Source organism: Staurois parvus, unplaced genomic scaffold (genome assembly GCF_062004578.1).
Source record: "Staurois parvus isolate SC_StPar_1 unplaced genomic scaffold, SC_StPar_1.0 ptg000376l, whole genome shotgun sequence".
Classification (NCBI taxonomy): domain Eukaryota; kingdom Metazoa; phylum Chordata; class Amphibia; order Anura; family Ranidae; genus Staurois; species Staurois parvus.
Window position 1 is genome coordinate 2,173,373 of NW_028318172.1, and position 18,321 is coordinate 2,191,693.

Consider the following 18,321-nt stretch of genomic DNA (forward strand, 5'->3'; position numbering starts at 1 on the left):
AGTGTGATAGTGCTGAAAGCTGAAAATTGCCCTGGACAGGAAGGGGGTAGAAGTGTCCGGACTTGAAGTGGTTAATCTGGCCCCGCCTTCATGATCTCTCCACATTGTGTGCTCTCCTGGCTCCTAATGTTCGTGTATTCAGTCTGCTCAGTCCTCACCATCTTCCTCTCACCCCAGCGCCCCCTGCTGGCCTCGTGTCTGCACTGAGGAAATCACAGGCTCCTGTGTATGTCCTGCACACCCGCTCACTGCACACATTCCACACTCTCGGCTATTCCTGAAGGCACGGAGAGACAGGGACAAGCTTTATTCATAGTCACGTGGACAGGGAAAGTCACGTGAGCCGTGGGCGTAGCACCTCTCGCCGTGCCCAGTGCTGTGTTGGAGCATGCGGAGTAGCAGAGAGTGAGCAGCGGGCGGTTTGAAGGGAGAAGCCGGAGCCATCTCCATGGTAACAGCACAGTGTCTACTGAAGGAGGATGGTGGAGGGGAGCTGAGGAAGAACGGGTGCAGTGAGCGGCGGTCACCTCTGTGGAAGGTATGATCTATGCATGAGAACGTGGCTCCTGACTGGACTTGGTATACATTCCAGGGTGCAACGTATGTACATTCATAATGAGGTCACCAGTGCTCGTTTAATCAAAGGAAACTAGGATTTCTCTTATCTCTCTGACGGCTCATTCTGCCCTGCAGCAGCCCTTGAAGCCCTCCTGAAAATCACTTTTCACAGAGTGACAGGCGGTGAGGAAACAATCCCTGGAATTCATAAAAAGATTGGCGCAGATTTTGCAAAAATGGCGCTACATGCATTCTAAAGGTGGTGCAGTGTGTGCCAGATTCATCAACCTGCCTAGAGCTTGTACTTGGCGCATGTTATGCCATGTTTAAAACACGTTATGCCATGTTTAGAACACGTTATGCCAAGTTTAGAACGCATCCTGTGCCTTTTTTAGAACCCATTCTGTGCCACTTTTAGACGCATGCTACGCCAGTTTAGAACGCATGCTATACCACTTTTAGACGCATGCTACGCCAGTTTAGAACGCATGCTATACCACTTTTAGACGCATGCTACGCCAGTTTAGAACGCATGCTGTGCCACTTTTAGACGCATGCTACGCCAGTTTAGAACGCATGCGGTGCCACTTTTATACGCATGCTATACCACTTTTATACGCATGCTATACCACTTTTAGACGCATGCTACGCCAGTTTAGAACGCATGCGGTGCCACTTTTAGACGCATGCTATACCACTTTTAGACGCATGCTACGTCAGTTTTAGAACGCATGCTACGTCAGTTTTAGAACGCATGCTGCACCACTTTTAGATGCATACTATGCCAGTTTTAGAACGCATACTGCACCAGTTTTAGAATGCATGCTGCACCAGTTTTAGAACGCATGCTACATCAGTTTTAGAACGCATGCAAAACATTTTTGCAAAATCTGTCATATACAGCAGAAGAAAGTTGGTCTTAAAGTGTTACTAAACCCATAACAATAAAATCAGTCTGTATATGCAGTACAGCATGCTTGTTATACTCACTGTGCAACCTAAGGGGTTAATCCTCTGCATTGTGTAAAAAGGCTGCTTGATCCTGTCTTCTCTTCTTCTAGTGCCACCCTCTTATCTCCTGAAGGAACAGAGCCTCGGGGACTTTCTGCACATGCTCAGTTTGGTGTGTATTGCTAGAGAGGGTGCATGTGATCAGCACAGGGACAATCAGCACTGTCCAGACAGAGGGTCAGGAGTTATGCAATCTCATAGGGCAGTCAGGAGAATGAAAACTCCTCCTACAAGGTTTAACCAGTGCTCAGCTGGACACTGATAGAAGTCACAAGACTGCTATATATTGCTGAAGAGAAAAGGTATTTAGCAGTTTATATTTTCTAAAATAATTGCATTTCATGTTCTTTGTACTGTCGGAGATCAGATATAGTGAATACAGGGTCCTGGGTTTAGTAACACTTTAATTAGCTCCAAATTCATAAGATACAAACTCTTGATATCTTTTTTTTAATTTGGTGTGGGTGTTGCACCACAATGACCACAATGTAGAAGTGGAGCAAATTAGAACCACTTGAATTTGATGCTTGAGTTGCTGTCAGAGCCAAAACTTTCACAGATGTTTTTTTAATTATACACAGTGGATTAAAGGAGAAGTACAGCCAAAGCTGTTTTGGCTGTACTTCTGAGGATCACAGGAGTGCAGTTTGTTCTGTGACCCGTTTTCAGCTGACAGTGGGCTGAACGCGCTTGGGCTGGGGAGAGAAGATCTTGACCTTAAAGTCGGGATCCACCCCAGAGTTTGGAGCGGTACCTGGTTCAGCCTCTCATTGAGGTTCTGTGAGCCTGAGCCAGCCGCTACCTCCAATGCTCAGAGTTCCAGTGAGCTGGTGGGGGTTGCATGCAGAGCAGACAGCGGTGACTGACAGTCAGTGCTCTCTGCTCACAGCAGTGGTGAGGACTCGGCGATCAGTGTTCATGTGACAGCCAGCGGGAGACAGATGCAGCATCAGACCAATGCTGCATTCACCTAAAAATAAAAACCTAAACTTCTCTTTTACAGTGGAACTAAACCTTCACATCTTTTTCAGCCAAGGAAGCTGCCATGTTAGCCTCTGTTTGATCAGCAACTGCTATGGTGCTGCACATGTGATCCTTTATGACACCAGCCATTTGATGGCTTGACAGTTTGATTGAGAGCACAAGCAAGTTTCTTGCATGCCGGGAATGTACCGGTAACTGTTTTTTTGAAACCGTCAAATTGATGAGTTTAGCTCCACTTTACCAAGAGCAATTCAGAAAAGCGGTACAGAAGTTTTATTGAATCCCCTCAATATGTTGCCTCCTTACCACCTGTTTTAAAGCACAACTAAACCCATCAATTTAATGTTTTCAAAAAATCTGTTACATTCCTGGAAAACTAGCTGTTACAATTGCTTGTGCTCTCAACCAAACTGTCAAGCCATCAAATGGTTGGTGTCATATCTGATCACATGTGCAGCACCATGGCAGTTGCAGATCAAACAGAGGCTAACTTGGCAGCTTTCTTGGTTGAAAAGAATGGGAGGGTTTAGTTCCACTTTAACCCTAAGAGTTTGTTCAAATAGCAACGGACAGCTGCCACATACTAAACTGCAGTGGTTTAGTGTACTGTAGCTTTCCTTTCCAGTTGCAGTGAGCAAGCGGTAGAGGGAGGTGTGATGCGCATTTCAGAGTATCATATAGCTTTTTTTTTTTTAATACCAACTTTATTTGAAGTGTACAAAGTGACGGTGCTTACTAACCAGAAGCCTTTAGCCGATACTGTTATCCCTGCAAGGAGAGGAGAGAAAGCTGCAGACCTGTGAAGCAGCTTTTCCTTCTGTGACAGCATGGGATCGATGCAGAGAGGTTTTCCGCACCGCTTCTGTGTGAACTCAGGCTTTGACAAGCCTGAGTTCGCACAGGAGCGATGGGTTAACTGCATGCGTTTTGAACAGGAAATGCATCGCATTCCTGATCAAATCGCATGCTATTCTTTGCAGTATGATATGCTTCCATTTATTTTGTATGGGCACAAATCAGACCGCAAAGTATCAGAATCAGTGAATACTTGACCAAAAGTATCGACACTCATACTTGCCGATAAAAAATCGTATCAGTGCATCCCTAAATTGTATAATTGATCCATTTTATTTTTTTTGGCAGGAAATGGCACGTCCAATTATTGCCCCTTTCAGTATTCATCCTACAGCTCCTGAGACCTTCTCTGTTCTTGAGCAGCGGATGCGTATGGCCGAAGAACAAACAGCGTCTTTGATCTCTGACTTGAGAGCGCTGGGTGTAAACAGCCAGAAGTAAGAGCAGTCAATACTTAAAAAAGTATATCATGATTAAAAACACAATTTGTCCAAGCAAAGCTTTGCTCAAAACTACGCATTGTAAATTAGTGAGGGAAGTGTTGATGTGAACTGCAATTTCAGATTTATACGGCATAGAAAACATGTATACCATAGAAGTTTTTCAAGAAAAGCCAAGGATTTAAAGCAAATGGTTAATATTATTACCATTATACAGGATTTATATAGCGCCAATAGTTTGCGCAGCACTTTACAATACAAAGGGAGACAATACAGCAACAATTCAATTTAAAACAAGAGAGCTAGGAGCACCCTGATCCCTGGAGCTTACAATTTTATAATAGGGGCTAGCGGAACAAGATATAATAACTGTGAGGGATAAACTGATAGGAGCACTAAAAGATTCAATTGCTAGCTGAAGGCAGGATAGGCTTCCCTGAAGAGGTAGGTTTTCAGGGATCACCTAAAGGTGGATAGGTTTGAACAGTGGTTGGATTTGGGGCTGAAAGGACAGGTCAAATGCCAGGATCACACCTAGCACGAGGGGAGCGACTGATAGTTGTATTATTGATTTTAATAGAGATGTAAAGGGAGGAAGCACAGCCAGCAGGGAATATTACAAGCTTCGTTTTAGACTCCTTGCACAATAGCATTTTTTTAAGCTCCTAGAAGCTGTTATTTGCATTTTTTGCTCCTGGAAGCTGTTATCCTATGTGCCCATGCACACTACTTTAGGCTATTAATGTTTTTTTGAGCTTCATCTAGGAGGAGAAAAAAAAATTGTTTTTGTAGAATTTTTTCAGTGTTTTTCCAGCAAAAAAAAAGCTAAATGCTCCTTTTTTTTCTAGCTTTATTTTTTTTTCTACATGTACAGTAAAACTGCTAATAAAAAGCTAATGCTCCTAAATATTTTTTAAACGCTACTAAAATTCTACTAAAAAACACCATTACCAGTGTTTTTATCTAGCGATTTTTGAGGTTAAAAAAATCAATAGTGTACATGAAGCCTAAGAAAGATTGAGTTTGAGGAAGTGGTGCGACATCCATGCTGATATGTCAGTTATTAAGTTAGTAATGTGAGAGGAGACTGAAGGGGTGAGGTGAGGAGTAGAGGAATAGATTTGGGTGTCATTAGCATAGAGATGGTACTAGAAGCCCTGGGAGTTTATCAAGTGACCAAGGGAGGAGGTGTAGATGGGGAAGTGGAGAGGACGGAACCTGGGGGAATCCCTACAGAAAGAGTAGGAGATGGAGTTATAGGTTACACTGATAGATAGGAAGAGAACCAGGAAAGAGCAGAGGCTTGAAGGCCAAAAGAGTGGCATATTTTTTTCTTTGAGGAGGGGTTGGTGAACAGTATCAAAGGGCGCAGAAAGCTGTAGTAGTAAGAGTACGGAGTAGTGGCCATTGGTTTTAGCAGTTAGTAAATCATTAGAGAGTTTTAGTAGGGCAGTTTCTGTAGAGTATAGTGAGCGACTGTAAGGTGTCAAGAAGGTTGTTGTCAGTAAGGAAGGAGCTCAGATGGTTGTTGACTAAGCGTGGTAAAAGTTTAGAGGTAAATAGGGGCAAGGAGATAGGTCTTAATTTGTTCAGGCTGGTGGGCTCCAGTGAGGACTTTTTAAATATGGGGGTGATCACTGCATGTTTTAGAAGGTAGGGGAAAGTACCAGTAGAGAGAGAGAATGAAGATATGACACAGCATAGGATAGAGGAACAGGGTGACCATAGTAGTTGTGAGAGAATAAGGTCCAGCAGACAGGTGGTAAGGTGGGCTTCTGAGAAAAGTTTAGCAATCTCTTCGGAAGTAGCAAGATCAAAAGAGGACAGTATTGAATTTGATTTTCTACAGGGTATGATAAGTTGGATAGATACCTGTGCAGTGGAGATGCCCCCTCGAATTGCAGCAATTTTGTTTTTGAAGTAATTGGCAATCTCGTAAATAGCGAGTGAGTTATTGGGTGGAGGTGGTGGTGGAGAAAGTAGAGTGTTAAAAGTAGAGAAGAGATGAGGACTGGCTTGTTTGGCAGCATGGAAGGAGAAATTGTATTTTAGGAAGGCAGATTTATATAGGGTGAATGCTTGCTGGGATTTGGTTTTACACCATAGTTGCTCCAATGCACAGCTATGTTTTTTAGGATTTCTGGTGTCGTCATTCTGCCAAGATTGTAATTGTTTGCTGCCTGATACTTTGTGTAGTGAGAGAAGCAAGTGAGTCCAGTGTGGATGAGAGTAATGTATTGTAGACAGAAGTGGCCAGTATAGGACAGGGGTGATATTTTGTCATAGAGGTGGTCAGCTGTAGAGTAGAAAAGAGAAGGATTAAAATGGCAAAGTGTTTTGTGGGTAATTGTTTGCTGCTTGGTGAGGTAGTTGAAGACAGGGACACTGTGAAAGTGATGAGGTTGTGATCAAAAAGATGAAAGGGGGTGCTGGTGAGGTTGCCAGGAGTGTAAAGATGGAAGAAAACAAGGTCAAGGGTGTTACCATCAGAGAGAGTGGAGGACTGTGTCCATTGTTTTAGGTCAAATTGTTAAATTGGAATTTCACCCAAAAGGGGAAATTCTGCTATAAGGTCTCCTCCCCCTCTCTGTAACATTTGACATTTGGGGGGGGCAGGTACATGGTTTTCGCCTAGGAAATCCAAGCGGTAGTTCTCCTCCCCCACCTCCCCACAGTCTTCTGGGACATGTCACAGGTCCCAGAAGACTGCAGGACCATTCACAATGCGCAGCACAGTGGGAAGCTGGCTGTGAAGCTGCAAGCTGCCACAGCCAAGTGCCCATAGTTAAGATGCTGGCGTCAGGGACTGAAGACCTGTGGAGAAACTGACCAGGGTAAGAAAAGCTCTGGATCCTGGGACAGGTTAGTGTCTATTTAAAGTCAGCAGCTACAGCTCCTCTTTAAGTTGAAAAGTTGAGATGTAACCAGGTTTTTAACTTTAATGAGGATGTTAAAAGCACCTAGAATGATAGTGGGTATTTCAGAGCAGAGAATGTACAACAGACAGGCAGAGAAATCAAGGAAGTGTGACACTCATCCAGGAGACCGATAGGTCACTGTATTCTTTAGAGAAATTGGAGAAACACAAATATGGCGAGTCTCAAAAGAAGAGAAGGATAGAGAAGAAGGGGTAGGAAGGATTTTAAAGGTTCTTAGTGGGGATAGAAGCAATCCAAATCCACCTCCTTTCCGTCCCTTGGGCCTGGGTGAATGAGTCCAGTGGAGGCCTTCGCGGGAGAGGGCAGCGGGAGAGGCAGAGTCAGATGCCTGAAGCCAGGTTTCAGCAATTGCAAGTAGGTTAAGGGAATGGGTGACAAAAAGGTCAACAGAGGTGAGCTTGTTACAGATGGAACTGGCATTCCAGAGAGCACATGGGGGGGGGGGGGGGGATGGGTTGGAAGCAGGAAGATCGAGATTAAATTGAGTGGACTGTGGCTATTGCCAGAATAAGGAGGGTGCCGGGTGTGGCAGTGAGATACTGCAGAAGGATGGTGAAGAAAGTAAGATGAGAGCAGGATGAACTGTATATGAATGCACATACCTCCCTGTCCTTGTGTTTGGGTCATCATCTGGGTTAAGTATTTGCAGGAGGTGATGAGCACAGTAGTAGGGAGAGGGTAGAAATGAGGTTGATATGTGAAAGCTTTGGGGTGTAAAAGAGGGGTAAAAGAAATGTAAATTTGAGAACAGAGGATGTTAATATGAGAAGGAAGAGTAGAGGGGACATATTAAAGGGTAGAGGTAGTAGGAATCAGACTTGTAAGAGATGCTTTACAAAATGTTGGTTTGCTTGCAGTCAGCCCAGAGTGGAGCAGAGTTCTATGTTGTATCTTGTTATTGCTTTAGTTAAGCTGCTGAACATGCCTGTGGTACCCCTGCAAGACACATACTTTTTGTGCCTTCATTCACAGAAAGTGAAAAGTTACAATGTATATCCATTCTTGAGGTCAGGGCAGAATATCTCCACTCTGCTACATTGTATACTTTTAACCTTTTGGCCAGTGCAGAGCTCCCTGCCTGGTTATTTTGTAAATTCCTAAAATATTCACTGCATGCGTTTGTTTTTGTTTGTTTTTTTTTTTTTAGTGAATTCACTTTCAAGCAGTATTAAACCCAAAAGAAAACATTTATTATATTGCAGCTTACCAATTCTTAGATGTGATGGCTGCATTAGGTTTTTTTGTTTTTGTTTTTGTTTTTTTTAGGCTTTCTTTCTTTTACTTTTACCTGTTGGTCCTGCCAGTAAGTGTGTTGTTTTTCAACAGAACAGGCAGGCATCCTACATATGTAGCAGATAGAAAGATGAGTCAAATCATTTACCACTGACAGGGATTCGTACAATGACCACTTTTTTATGTAAGACCTTTACCCCAGAAGGAAAAAAAATGTTGCTGTAACTGCTTAAAACCTGTACTATCATTTTTACTGTCCTTAGACATATATAAAGCTTTTGACTCTCTATCCTGGGAATATCTGCGGTTTGTGCTGTCTCATTGGGGTTTTGGGGATTCTATCCTTTCTTGGATTCAAGCCTTGTATTCGTCTTCTTCGGCCTCCGTTAAATATGCTGGGTATTTCTCGGACCCCTTTCCTATTGGGCGAGGGACGAGACAGGGCTGCCCTTTGTCCCCGGCGCTTTTTGTACTGGCGCTTGAGCCGCTGGCTTTAGCGCTCCGGACCGACTGCAATATATCGGGGGTTTCATACGCGGGACAGGAGTTTAAGCTGAATCTTTTTGCGGACAATGCCCTCTTGACTCTTACTAAGCCTCTGACGACGCTTCCTAATCTGCAACAGGTTCTTGAGCGCTTCTCTTTGATTTCGGGTCTCCGTATTAACTTGGATAAGACTGTCGCTCTTAATATTACTTTGGATTCCGATTTGGTTTCACGCCTTCAATCCTACTTCCCTTATAAATGGGCTTCCTCCTCTCTTGAATATTTGGGCATCCGCTTGACCCCCACCTATGACTCCCTCTTTGCTGCGAATTATTACCCATTGCTTAGTTCTTTATCTTCTCTTTTGCATTCCTGGCAATTTCCGCACCTGTCTTGGATAGGGCAGGTTCATTCGGTGAAAATGACCGTCCTGACGAAATTGTTATATTATTTTCGTACTCTCCCGGTGCGGGTTCCCCCTCATTTCCTTCGGTTGCTTCAGGCGAAGCTTATGCGTTTCATCTGGGCCAATAAGCACCCCAGAGTATCTAGAAATACGCTCTTTGCTCATAGACTCCAGGGTGGCCTTGGGGTGCCTAATGTAACTAAGTATTACCAGGCGAGCCAGATTGCCCCGCTGTCTATGTTGCACGCTTCCTCTGACGTCCCTTTCTGGGTCTTGCTGGAGCTACCTAACTGTGCCCCTATCCAACCGTCGGCGCTTCTATGGCTTCCCCCTGCCCTGCGCCCTATATCGCTGAGCCCGATGTTGCTCCATGGCTTACGAGTCTGGGACTCGGTACGTTATTCCAGTGGCCTGATGTCACCCTTTCTGCCTTTGCTTCCAATTGTTAACAACCCTCTTTTCCCACCGGGTTTAGATCACCCAAGGGCGTTCTCTTGGTGGGTGGCTCATGGGTTTTCGCAGGTACGACACTTTTTGGTTTCTCGGTCCTTCCCTACCTGGGATCTTCTTCGGGAGTCCCGGGATGTTCCCCCGACGGAATTTTTTCGATACCTTCAATTGCGGCACTGGCTACTCTCGCTGCGGGGCACTTCTTCTTTTCCATACCAGAAATCGGCCTTTGAACAGCTTTGTCAGCAGCGCCCGGGCGCCCCGGGCCTTATCTCCCTTCTCTATGCAGCCTTGAACAGACGACAGTCGCATACTTCTCTTTCATATGTTGTTCAGTGGGAGCGTGACCTGGGGGTGGATGTGGATCCGGAGGACTGGAATAGGGCCTGGTCACTCATAGCTAAATGCTCATTCAATACCACCACGCTGGAGGCAGCCTATAAGGTATTGTTCCGTTGGTATTGGGTTCCGGCTCGTTTGGCCCAGGCTAATCCCGCTTGTAGTGATCGCTGTTTCCGGGGTTGTGGCCATCGTGGCGATGTCTTGCATATCTGGTGGTCATGCCCGAGACTGGTCCGTTTTTGGTCTCGTGTATTTGGCCTCCTTTTCACGTTGTTTCATCTATCCATACGCCGGGATGCTCGGTATGCTTTGCTTCATTGCCCCATACCGGGTCTCTTTGCTCATCAGCAGAAGCTGGCGTCCTATTTGTTTCTGTCGGCCACCAGAACAATTGCTCAGGCCTGGAAGAGTCCGTTTGTCCCTTTTCAGGGGGTGCGGGATCGTATGACCAATATGATGCTTAATGAGCAGATGTCGAGCATATGCAACGACTCCCAATGTAAATTCTCAAAAATATGGGAACCATGGTTGCAATATGCCTTTCCCACGCTTCCTTTGGCTAGTATGGGGATGTACTGGCGTTAGGCACTGGTATTTGATGGTGGCGCTCCTGGATCTCTGCCCCCTCTTCTCTTTTTTTTTCTTTTTCTCTCCTCTTATTTCTCTTCTCTTTCTTTCTCTCCATTTCTGTTATTTTTTTTGGGTGATAGTTGACAGTTGCCTTTAATTGCAGTTAGAATTTCATTACCGTCATTGTAACCTATGTGCCATTGATAGCCCCTGCGTGGGCGTACCTTCTGCCTTGTTGAAGTTAGAGCACTGTTTTTCTTTTATTATTATGTTTTTTATCTTATCGGTGCAATTGATAGCCCCTGTGGGGGCATGTTTTGTCGCCTCTGTTTTATACTGCTTAAAACTAATAAAAACTATTGAAATACAAAACCTGTACTATCCTCCCCCAGACTGACCATGCTGCTGTCCAAAGGTGCCCCCAGTGCTCCTTCATCCAGGAGGTGTTTTACTGACCAGATCATCAGGTGAAAACAGAAGGAAAAGGGCTTAAAAAAATGAAAACTAATGCAGCCACTACATCTAGTGACTGGGAAGCTGCAGTTTTGGATTTAATACCGCTTAATGATTTATCCCATTTTTTCCCTATAAAGTGATACTAAAGCTTTGTTTTTTGTTTTGTTTTTTTTTTTATAAAATAACAAACATGTAATACTTACCTGCTCTGTGCAGTGGTTTGGCACACAGCTGCCCAAATCTCTTTTTTTTGGGTCCACTCCAGTGCTCCTGGCCTAGAGAAGTGCCCCCAGAGACAACCGTTTGCCTTGGGGGCACTGCTGCATGCTCGCCTCTGAGCCGCTGCTCTATGTGACCATAAGATATATAGAGCCACGGCTCAGTTCCGACCCCCCCCCCCCCCATAGAATGCATAAAGGTAAAAAACCTTTAGAACCACTTTAACATTTGTAATGTATTTGCAATATTTACCTCAAATTCATTATTTTAATATGATGAACTGAATCTTTTATTGTTGTCTGCAATATTTCCAAAAAAACACAAATATTGCATGTGATACCCATTAGTAAATTTACCGCTGTGCTCTGTGTGGAGGCAGCTTGCTTCCTCATGTCAGAGCTTCCAGCAAGAGCAACAGTAAACAGCACAGTAGTGACATCAACAAATTTCACTTCATGTCTCATGAGACTAGCATTTAGAGGCAGCAGTACCTTTATCTCATACTGCAGACATACACGCAGGAGTACCAAGGCACCTCTAACATACCCAAGCTTGCCAATTTTGAGGAAGAATTCCAAGCAATGTTTCCATTATCCTGGTTAAGTACAATTAAAATTTCAATTGTTTCCCTATTACATAGCAAATCTTAACTTTTTTTTATTTTAGATCCATATTTAAGTGTTTTTGCATGGCAAGACCACTTACTGTTATCTCACATATATATTCTTATTATTATAGCCAAATTTACCACGCTAACTCCTCCCACAGTTTTTACACTACATAGACAGTAATATACCGAAACGTGCGGATTGTTCCCGATTGGTGTGCTATTACTTTGCGGAACGTTTTGCCGAATGGTTCATGAAATATCGGCGTTTTTCTGGTGAAATTGGTCCCATAGGAATGAATGGTGGAATGTTCAAAACTAGAGTGTGAGCTGAAAAATCAGGACATGATTTCTAAACTGCCATCACTCCCTCATTTTCAAGCACACCTACACAAATCTTATATCAAAACGTTCAGCTATCCCTGCTGCCACTAAAAATGTCCACGGCTAAGCCATAGTCTTGATAGTTTTCACAATATGACCATTTGTTTGCAAACACGCCGCCCATTGACATTCATTGAAACTCTACTCTAGCCACCTCAAATTTGTAGGGCAATTTCTAAACTGCGACTGTGCCTTCATTTTTAATATTTCAGAGACATACTATGCATCAAAATGTAGGTCTGGGTCTTGTGATTCTCACAATATAAAGCTCTTTGGTGTAGAATTTATAATTTTTAAACTACAACCGTTTGAAGATGGCAACTGCCAGTGAAGCGAGCAAGTTGAAGCAGTTTGTTTTTAACCGCTCTTCTCTGCCCTTGCTGTAGAGTGAGTTGTCATAGGAACCCAGGTGTGTGAGCAGGCAGCAGAGTGACAAAAGCTAGAGTGTGAGCTGTAGACTACTGGTGGAGGCAAGAACACTTCACACAGTTTCCCCAGAAATTGTAGCTTTTCTAGTTAACAGTTGTGATAACTATGAGCCATACAGAAAATGCAGTGTTTTTATGGGTTAACATACCTTTGTGTTATGACAAAAAGGAATAACATATAACCACTTTGTTGCTCTGCAAAGCACAAAAAAGCCTTCTTACTCAATGACCAAGTCTTGGCTGCTTCATGTTCATATATAATTGCAAACATTATATATAGAAATAAAGTGTTTTTTAAGTTAATGCCATAAATTAATTTGACTATTTACAACAAGCCAGTTGCTTGAACATGTACATCCAAAAAATAAAACATTGGAAAGACTGTACAATAACTTTTCAAGGTTGCTGAAGGCCTAAGTCATCCTTTATTGTGACATCATTCAGACTATATTCACTTCACTGAAAATCCCATCAATGTCAGATATATTTGTGGAGATTTAAATGTGAGTTTAATATTTCATTTTTTTTTTAAATTTTCTTAAGGACAGTGTAGATTTTTAGAGGTATAGTAACTCTATAAAGGCACGCAGCTGGGAGTTCCATGAAAGGTAGGACTCTTAAAGAAATCTTGGTGGATCTGCTGAGAAGTTGTGACAGGAAAGAAAGCTTATGAACAGAAGGAAGGTTCCTTATGTGTGTACCTGAAGAGCAAAAAAGAGATATGAAGAGAGTTTTTATTTGTGTCCTCTAATCCCTTTTTCTTAATATTTTTTTTTTAGGATTGTCAGCAAGGAATTTGAGGATGAAAAAAATTCTGAGTTTCTTCGCCCAATCAGCCCTGTAAAAGCAAGATCAGCATTTTCTGGAGATGGTGATACATTGTGGAAAAATTGTGAGAATCTTGTCAATCGTGTGTGTCACATGGAAAGCATGTTGCAAACACTCAAACTTAATTTATTCCGACTACACACAGATCGGGAGTTGCATAATAAACACACTGGTAAGAAAAAAAAATATCTTTAAAGAGAAATATGGCTTTCTGTAAAAAAAAAAAAAATTATATATATATATATATTTATACTCACCTAGGTGGGTGCATCATCGATCAAATGCTGCATCTGTCTCCTGCCACCTCTGCACAGAGAACTGAGCTATCAAATACCATGATCGCTCAGTTATCCCCCTCCACTTTGAGCAGAGAGCTGTGACTGTCAGTCACCGGCTGTCTGCTGTGCACCTCCTGCGCTTACTGAAGTGGTGGACTGTGGAGGGGGCAGGAGGGGCTGGCTCAGGCATTCCGAAGGTCTCTGAGAGGCTGAGCCAGGTGCTGGTTCAGGCTTCTGGGTGGATCCTGACCATATGGTCGGGATCTTTTCACAGCCTGGACCTTCTCTGTGACGTCACCCGACATCAGGATTCAGCCCGCTGTCAGCTCTAAATGGGTAATAGGAGTGCAGAGAGAACTGCACTCCTGTGATCCATAGTAGTACAGTAAAAAAAGCGTTGGCTTTACTTCTTCTTTAAAGATTAACCAAGAAAGCCTCAGACAATTTAGATTGACTATACTGTATCTCTAAAAGAAATAGAAGTTAAGGTATATCTATACCCATAACCTTTTCTTTTAGAACTCCTGTCTCCATTAGAGAGATTTCCCCTTACTTACTGTGTCCAATCACAGCTGATCACATGTAAGCAGGGAAATGCCGGAAATCTGCATTTCTCTCCTCTCGAGCTGTCACGCTAACCGCTCGAGAGGAGAGGATAGGAGAGCCGGTAATCGGCTTTCCGCGGAGGCGACATGTACACTGATCATCAGGGCACTGATGATCAGTGTGCCCTGATGATCAGTGTAGCCCCAGCAGTGCGACCTGTCAGTGTCCATCAGTGCCTTATGTCAGTGCTCATCATTGCCTCGTGCCAGTGCCGCATCAGTGCCACATATCAGTGCCTACCAGTGCACATCAATGCCACATATCAGTGCCCATCTGAGCTGCCTTTCATTGTCGCCAGTCAGTGCCACCTATCAGTGCTGCCAATCAGTGCTGCCAATCAGTGCCACCCAGTTCTGCCTATCAGTGCCTGTCAGTGCTGCCTATCAGTGCCGCCTAACATTGCCAGTCAGTGGCGCCTATCAGTGCCAGTCAGTGGCGCCTATCAGTGCCAGTCAGTGCCACCTATCAGTGCCACCTATCAGTGCTGCCAATCAGTGCCACCTATCAGTGCCAGTCAGCTCTGCCTATCAGTGCCTGTCAGTGCCGCCTAACAGTGCCTGTCAGTGCCGCCTAACAGTGCCAGTCAGTGGCGCCTATCAGTGCCTGTCAGTGCCACCTATCAGTGCTGCCTATCAGTGCCATGTATCAGTGCCCATCAGTGATGCCTGTCAATGCCTACCAGTGCCTCCTCATCAGTGCCACCTATCAGTGTCCATCAGTTCAGCCTATCAGTATCCATCACTGCAGCCTCATTAGCACACATCAGTGAAGGAGAAAAATCACCTATTTACAAAATTTTATAACAAAAACCAAGAAAAAACATTTTTTTTTCAAAATTTTCAGTGGTTTTTGGTTTGTTTAAGAAAAAATAAAAAACCCAGAGGTGATTAAATACCACCAAAATAAAGCTCTATCTGTCTCAAAAAAATGATAAAAATTTCATATGGGTACAATTGTCATCAAAGTGCGACAGCGCTGAAAGCTGGAAATTGGCCTGGCCAGGAAGGGGGTATAAGTGCCCTGTAGGCTAGTGGTTAAAGCAGTGGTCTCCAAACTGTGGCCCGGGGGCTGGATGTGGCTCTTTGCTTACCTTTATCTGGTGCTTGGGGCACTTTCCTCCCACTGATACAAGACACTATTTCTTTCCTCCCACCAACAGTGGGGCATAATTACTGCTACTGACATCAAGAATGAGGCACTATTCCTCCCATTGACACCAATGATGGGGCACTATTCCTCCCACTGATATAAATTATGGGGCACTATTCCTCCCACTGACACCATTAATGGGGCACTATTTCCCCCCCACTGACACAATAGGACACCATTCCTCAAAATGACACCAATAATGGTGGACTATTCCTCCCGCTGATACCAACAACTGGGCACTATTCCTCCCACTTACACCAATGAAATTTCTATTCCTTCCCATAATACCAAAGAAGCATTGTTTACTCCCACTGATGCCAGGACAATTTGTACTCCCAATAGCCACAGTCCGGCCCCCGGAAAGTCTAATGGACAGTAAACTGGTCCTATGTTTAGAAAGTTTGGAGACTCCTGCTTTAGAGGTTAATTTCACCTTTCTACAAAAATAATAAATGCACATTTTTTTTATAGGATAAAAAATGTGAATTTATTATTTTTTTGTAGTAGGAGTCCAGAAAGCATGCAGCAGATTGCTGGTGCCATACAGGTCTCCTTCAGAATGTCAGTGTATCTGTTTGCTTGTACATCAGTAGTAACTGACAGGAAGAGTCAGTTACTACCACAATGTTCTCAATGAACTACGCTGTGGTAGTTCATTGAGAACTACAAGCCGGCAGCCACTAAGGTTGTCGGGACTTGTAATCCATTCATTCACAGAACACTGTGAATGACTGACACAGCTGTTTGGTCAGAGCCCCGCACGTCAGCACTGTTTTTAAAGAGTTACAGTTAGTATGGGGAGCTTCTCCCCGTACTACTGTCACAGGGAGGGGGGGATCATGCGGCGTCTACAGGATCGGGAATATGTTATATGTTCCACCTTAAAAACAGGTGGAACATGTAACACGTTCCCAAAGGTGAACTTATTCTTTAATAAAGATAATAAAGTAAACATTGAACAAAGAATTGGTGTCTACCATTGGGAGGATTTACAAAGCCTGATTTCTTGCCAACTTAAGCATTGTCTTTTGTCTATTGGCTATGTAGAGATTCCCTGTAAATAAAATAACTAGCTCCTCAAACCGTTGGAAGTACTCAGTGTTTCACATAGACCTTTCCTTACTTGTTGGGAAATCTGTGTAAAAGGCACTGATATATTATTTTTTTTTTGTAGAAAAGGTAAGAAGGTGTTAAAGTATACCAAAATTCAAAAACAGAAATGTAATGTATTGCAGCTTATTGTATCCTCCGATTGGGTGTCTGCATTAGTTTACCATTTTCAGACTTTTTTCATTTATTTTTTCCCAGTGATCCCACCAGTAAAATGCTTCCTGTCCCAGGGTGACAACAGCATGCTGTATTTATAGAGGAGTAGAGTTGTCACCTTTTGAGAAATAATACGAATACCAAAACCATGTGAGCAGCTACATGCAAAATTAAAATTAAAAAACCAAAACCTCAGTCAACCTCCCACACTAATCATAGTCTCATATCCAGTATGTTGTGTAACCAGAATTATTTCACACAGTGCCGCGCCTCACCCCTCCTATCCACTATTGCCTGGAAATATACACATACAGAAAAAACTATTTATCAAAAATTAAATTATAAGCGATAATGTCCAGTTTCAATCTCCTTTGTGCTAGAAAAACAATTTCCACTACAAATTGCACTTTTAAATGCAAACACCTCTTTATGCCAAATGTAATCACGTATTTGTGAGTGCCCTCCACTGGATGTGCCCTGACCTGGAAAAAATGATTGAACAGGTAAGTAAGATCATATAGCGCTTGTGTGCCTCATATAGGGCTCAAAGTGATATTCCCACATACTGTAGATGGATGTAATTCTTCTTCAGCCTGTATTTTTTTGATGGAACAATAATTTATGCTCACTGTGAGGAGGAGGAATAACATAGGAGAAGGCCGCAGTTCAAAAAGAAGAATCACATCCATCTATGTGGGATTATCACTTTGAGCCCTATATGAAGCGCTATATGACCTTACTTAACAATTCAGTCATTTTTTCCAGGAGAATTGCTGAGTGGAGGAGGAGTAGTGTAGGAGAAGCAAGACGTTCAAAAAGAAGAATCCCATCCATCTATGTGGGAATGTCACTTTGAGCCCTATATGAAGCACACAAGTCCTTACTTAATGGTTCGGTCATTTTTTCCAGGTGAGAGCACATCTGGTGGAGGGCACTCACAGATACGTGATTACATTTGGCACAAAGCGGTATTGTCATTTCTAAGTGCAATTTGAAGTGTTATTTGGTTTTCTTGCACAAAGAAGATTGAAAGTGGATATTATCGCTTATAATTTATAATTTAATTTTTGATGAATTGTTTTTTGTGTATGTGTATATTTTCATGCAATAGTGGATAGGTGGAGTGAAGCGCGGCACTGTCAAAATAATTTTGATACCTTTGAGAAGCTCTCCTGATATGGATTATAGAACACCTTCTCTTCTCCTTCACTCTATAACATGAGAATAGGGGATGGAGGTTGAGTATCTCTCGAAGATAGATGGGAAAGCTGAAAATATTGTTTATTTTAGATTTCAGTTCAGTGCACAGGAAGTGACAAGGACACAAGATTTCTCTCAGGATCAACAAATAGTTTTCTGTACTTGCAGAATATATACTTAGCTTAGGTTTAGATATCCTTTTAAGTGATTGTAAAGCATTTTTTTTATTAAAATGAAAAAAGATATTATACTTAGCAGCCCTGTGGAATTGTATTGCACAAAGCAGCCTCTTACCTCCTCTTTTAGAGGCCCGCACTGGTGCAGTCCGCTGTCCTTTATGTGCCCCCATAGCATACCACGAGCTGTGGGGCACTTGTGCGGGCTCACTCCATAGAGGCACACACAGCCCTGCTCAGCCCCACCCCCCCACTCCCTCCTCACATGATTTGATTGGCAGCACTAGGAGCCAATGGATACTGCTGCTGCCTGAGTCTTCTGTGAGACTAGGAAGAGTGGAGAGAAGAGATGCAGCTGAGCAAAGTGCTAGATTGAGAGAACAAGGCACAGTAAGTGCTAAAACATTTTTTACTTTAATGCAGGGAGTGCATTAAGGTATAAAACTTTTT

The 18,321-nt window shown here is 43.2% G+C and overlaps 1 protein-coding gene across 2 annotated transcripts in view; it reads left to right on the forward strand.

The window, feature by feature from the left end:
• Positions 1-223: 223 nt before the first annotated feature.
• LOC149456098 (coiled-coil domain-containing protein 150-like) overlaps positions 224-18,321 on the forward strand; it is a 65,311-nt gene continuing 47,213 nt past the window's right edge. The window contains exons 1-3 of one of the 2 annotated variants that reach the window (XM_089685479.1): positions 224-538; positions 3,697-3,845; positions 13,148-13,368. In XM_089685479.1, coding sequence (XP_089541605.1) covers positions 449-538; positions 3,697-3,845; positions 13,148-13,368 — 460 coding nt within the window. In that variant the 5' untranslated portion in view covers positions 224-448. The remainder of the gene's footprint in view (positions 539-3,696; positions 3,846-13,147; positions 13,369-18,321) is intronic. The other variant, XM_089685478.1, reaches the window with a different exon arrangement.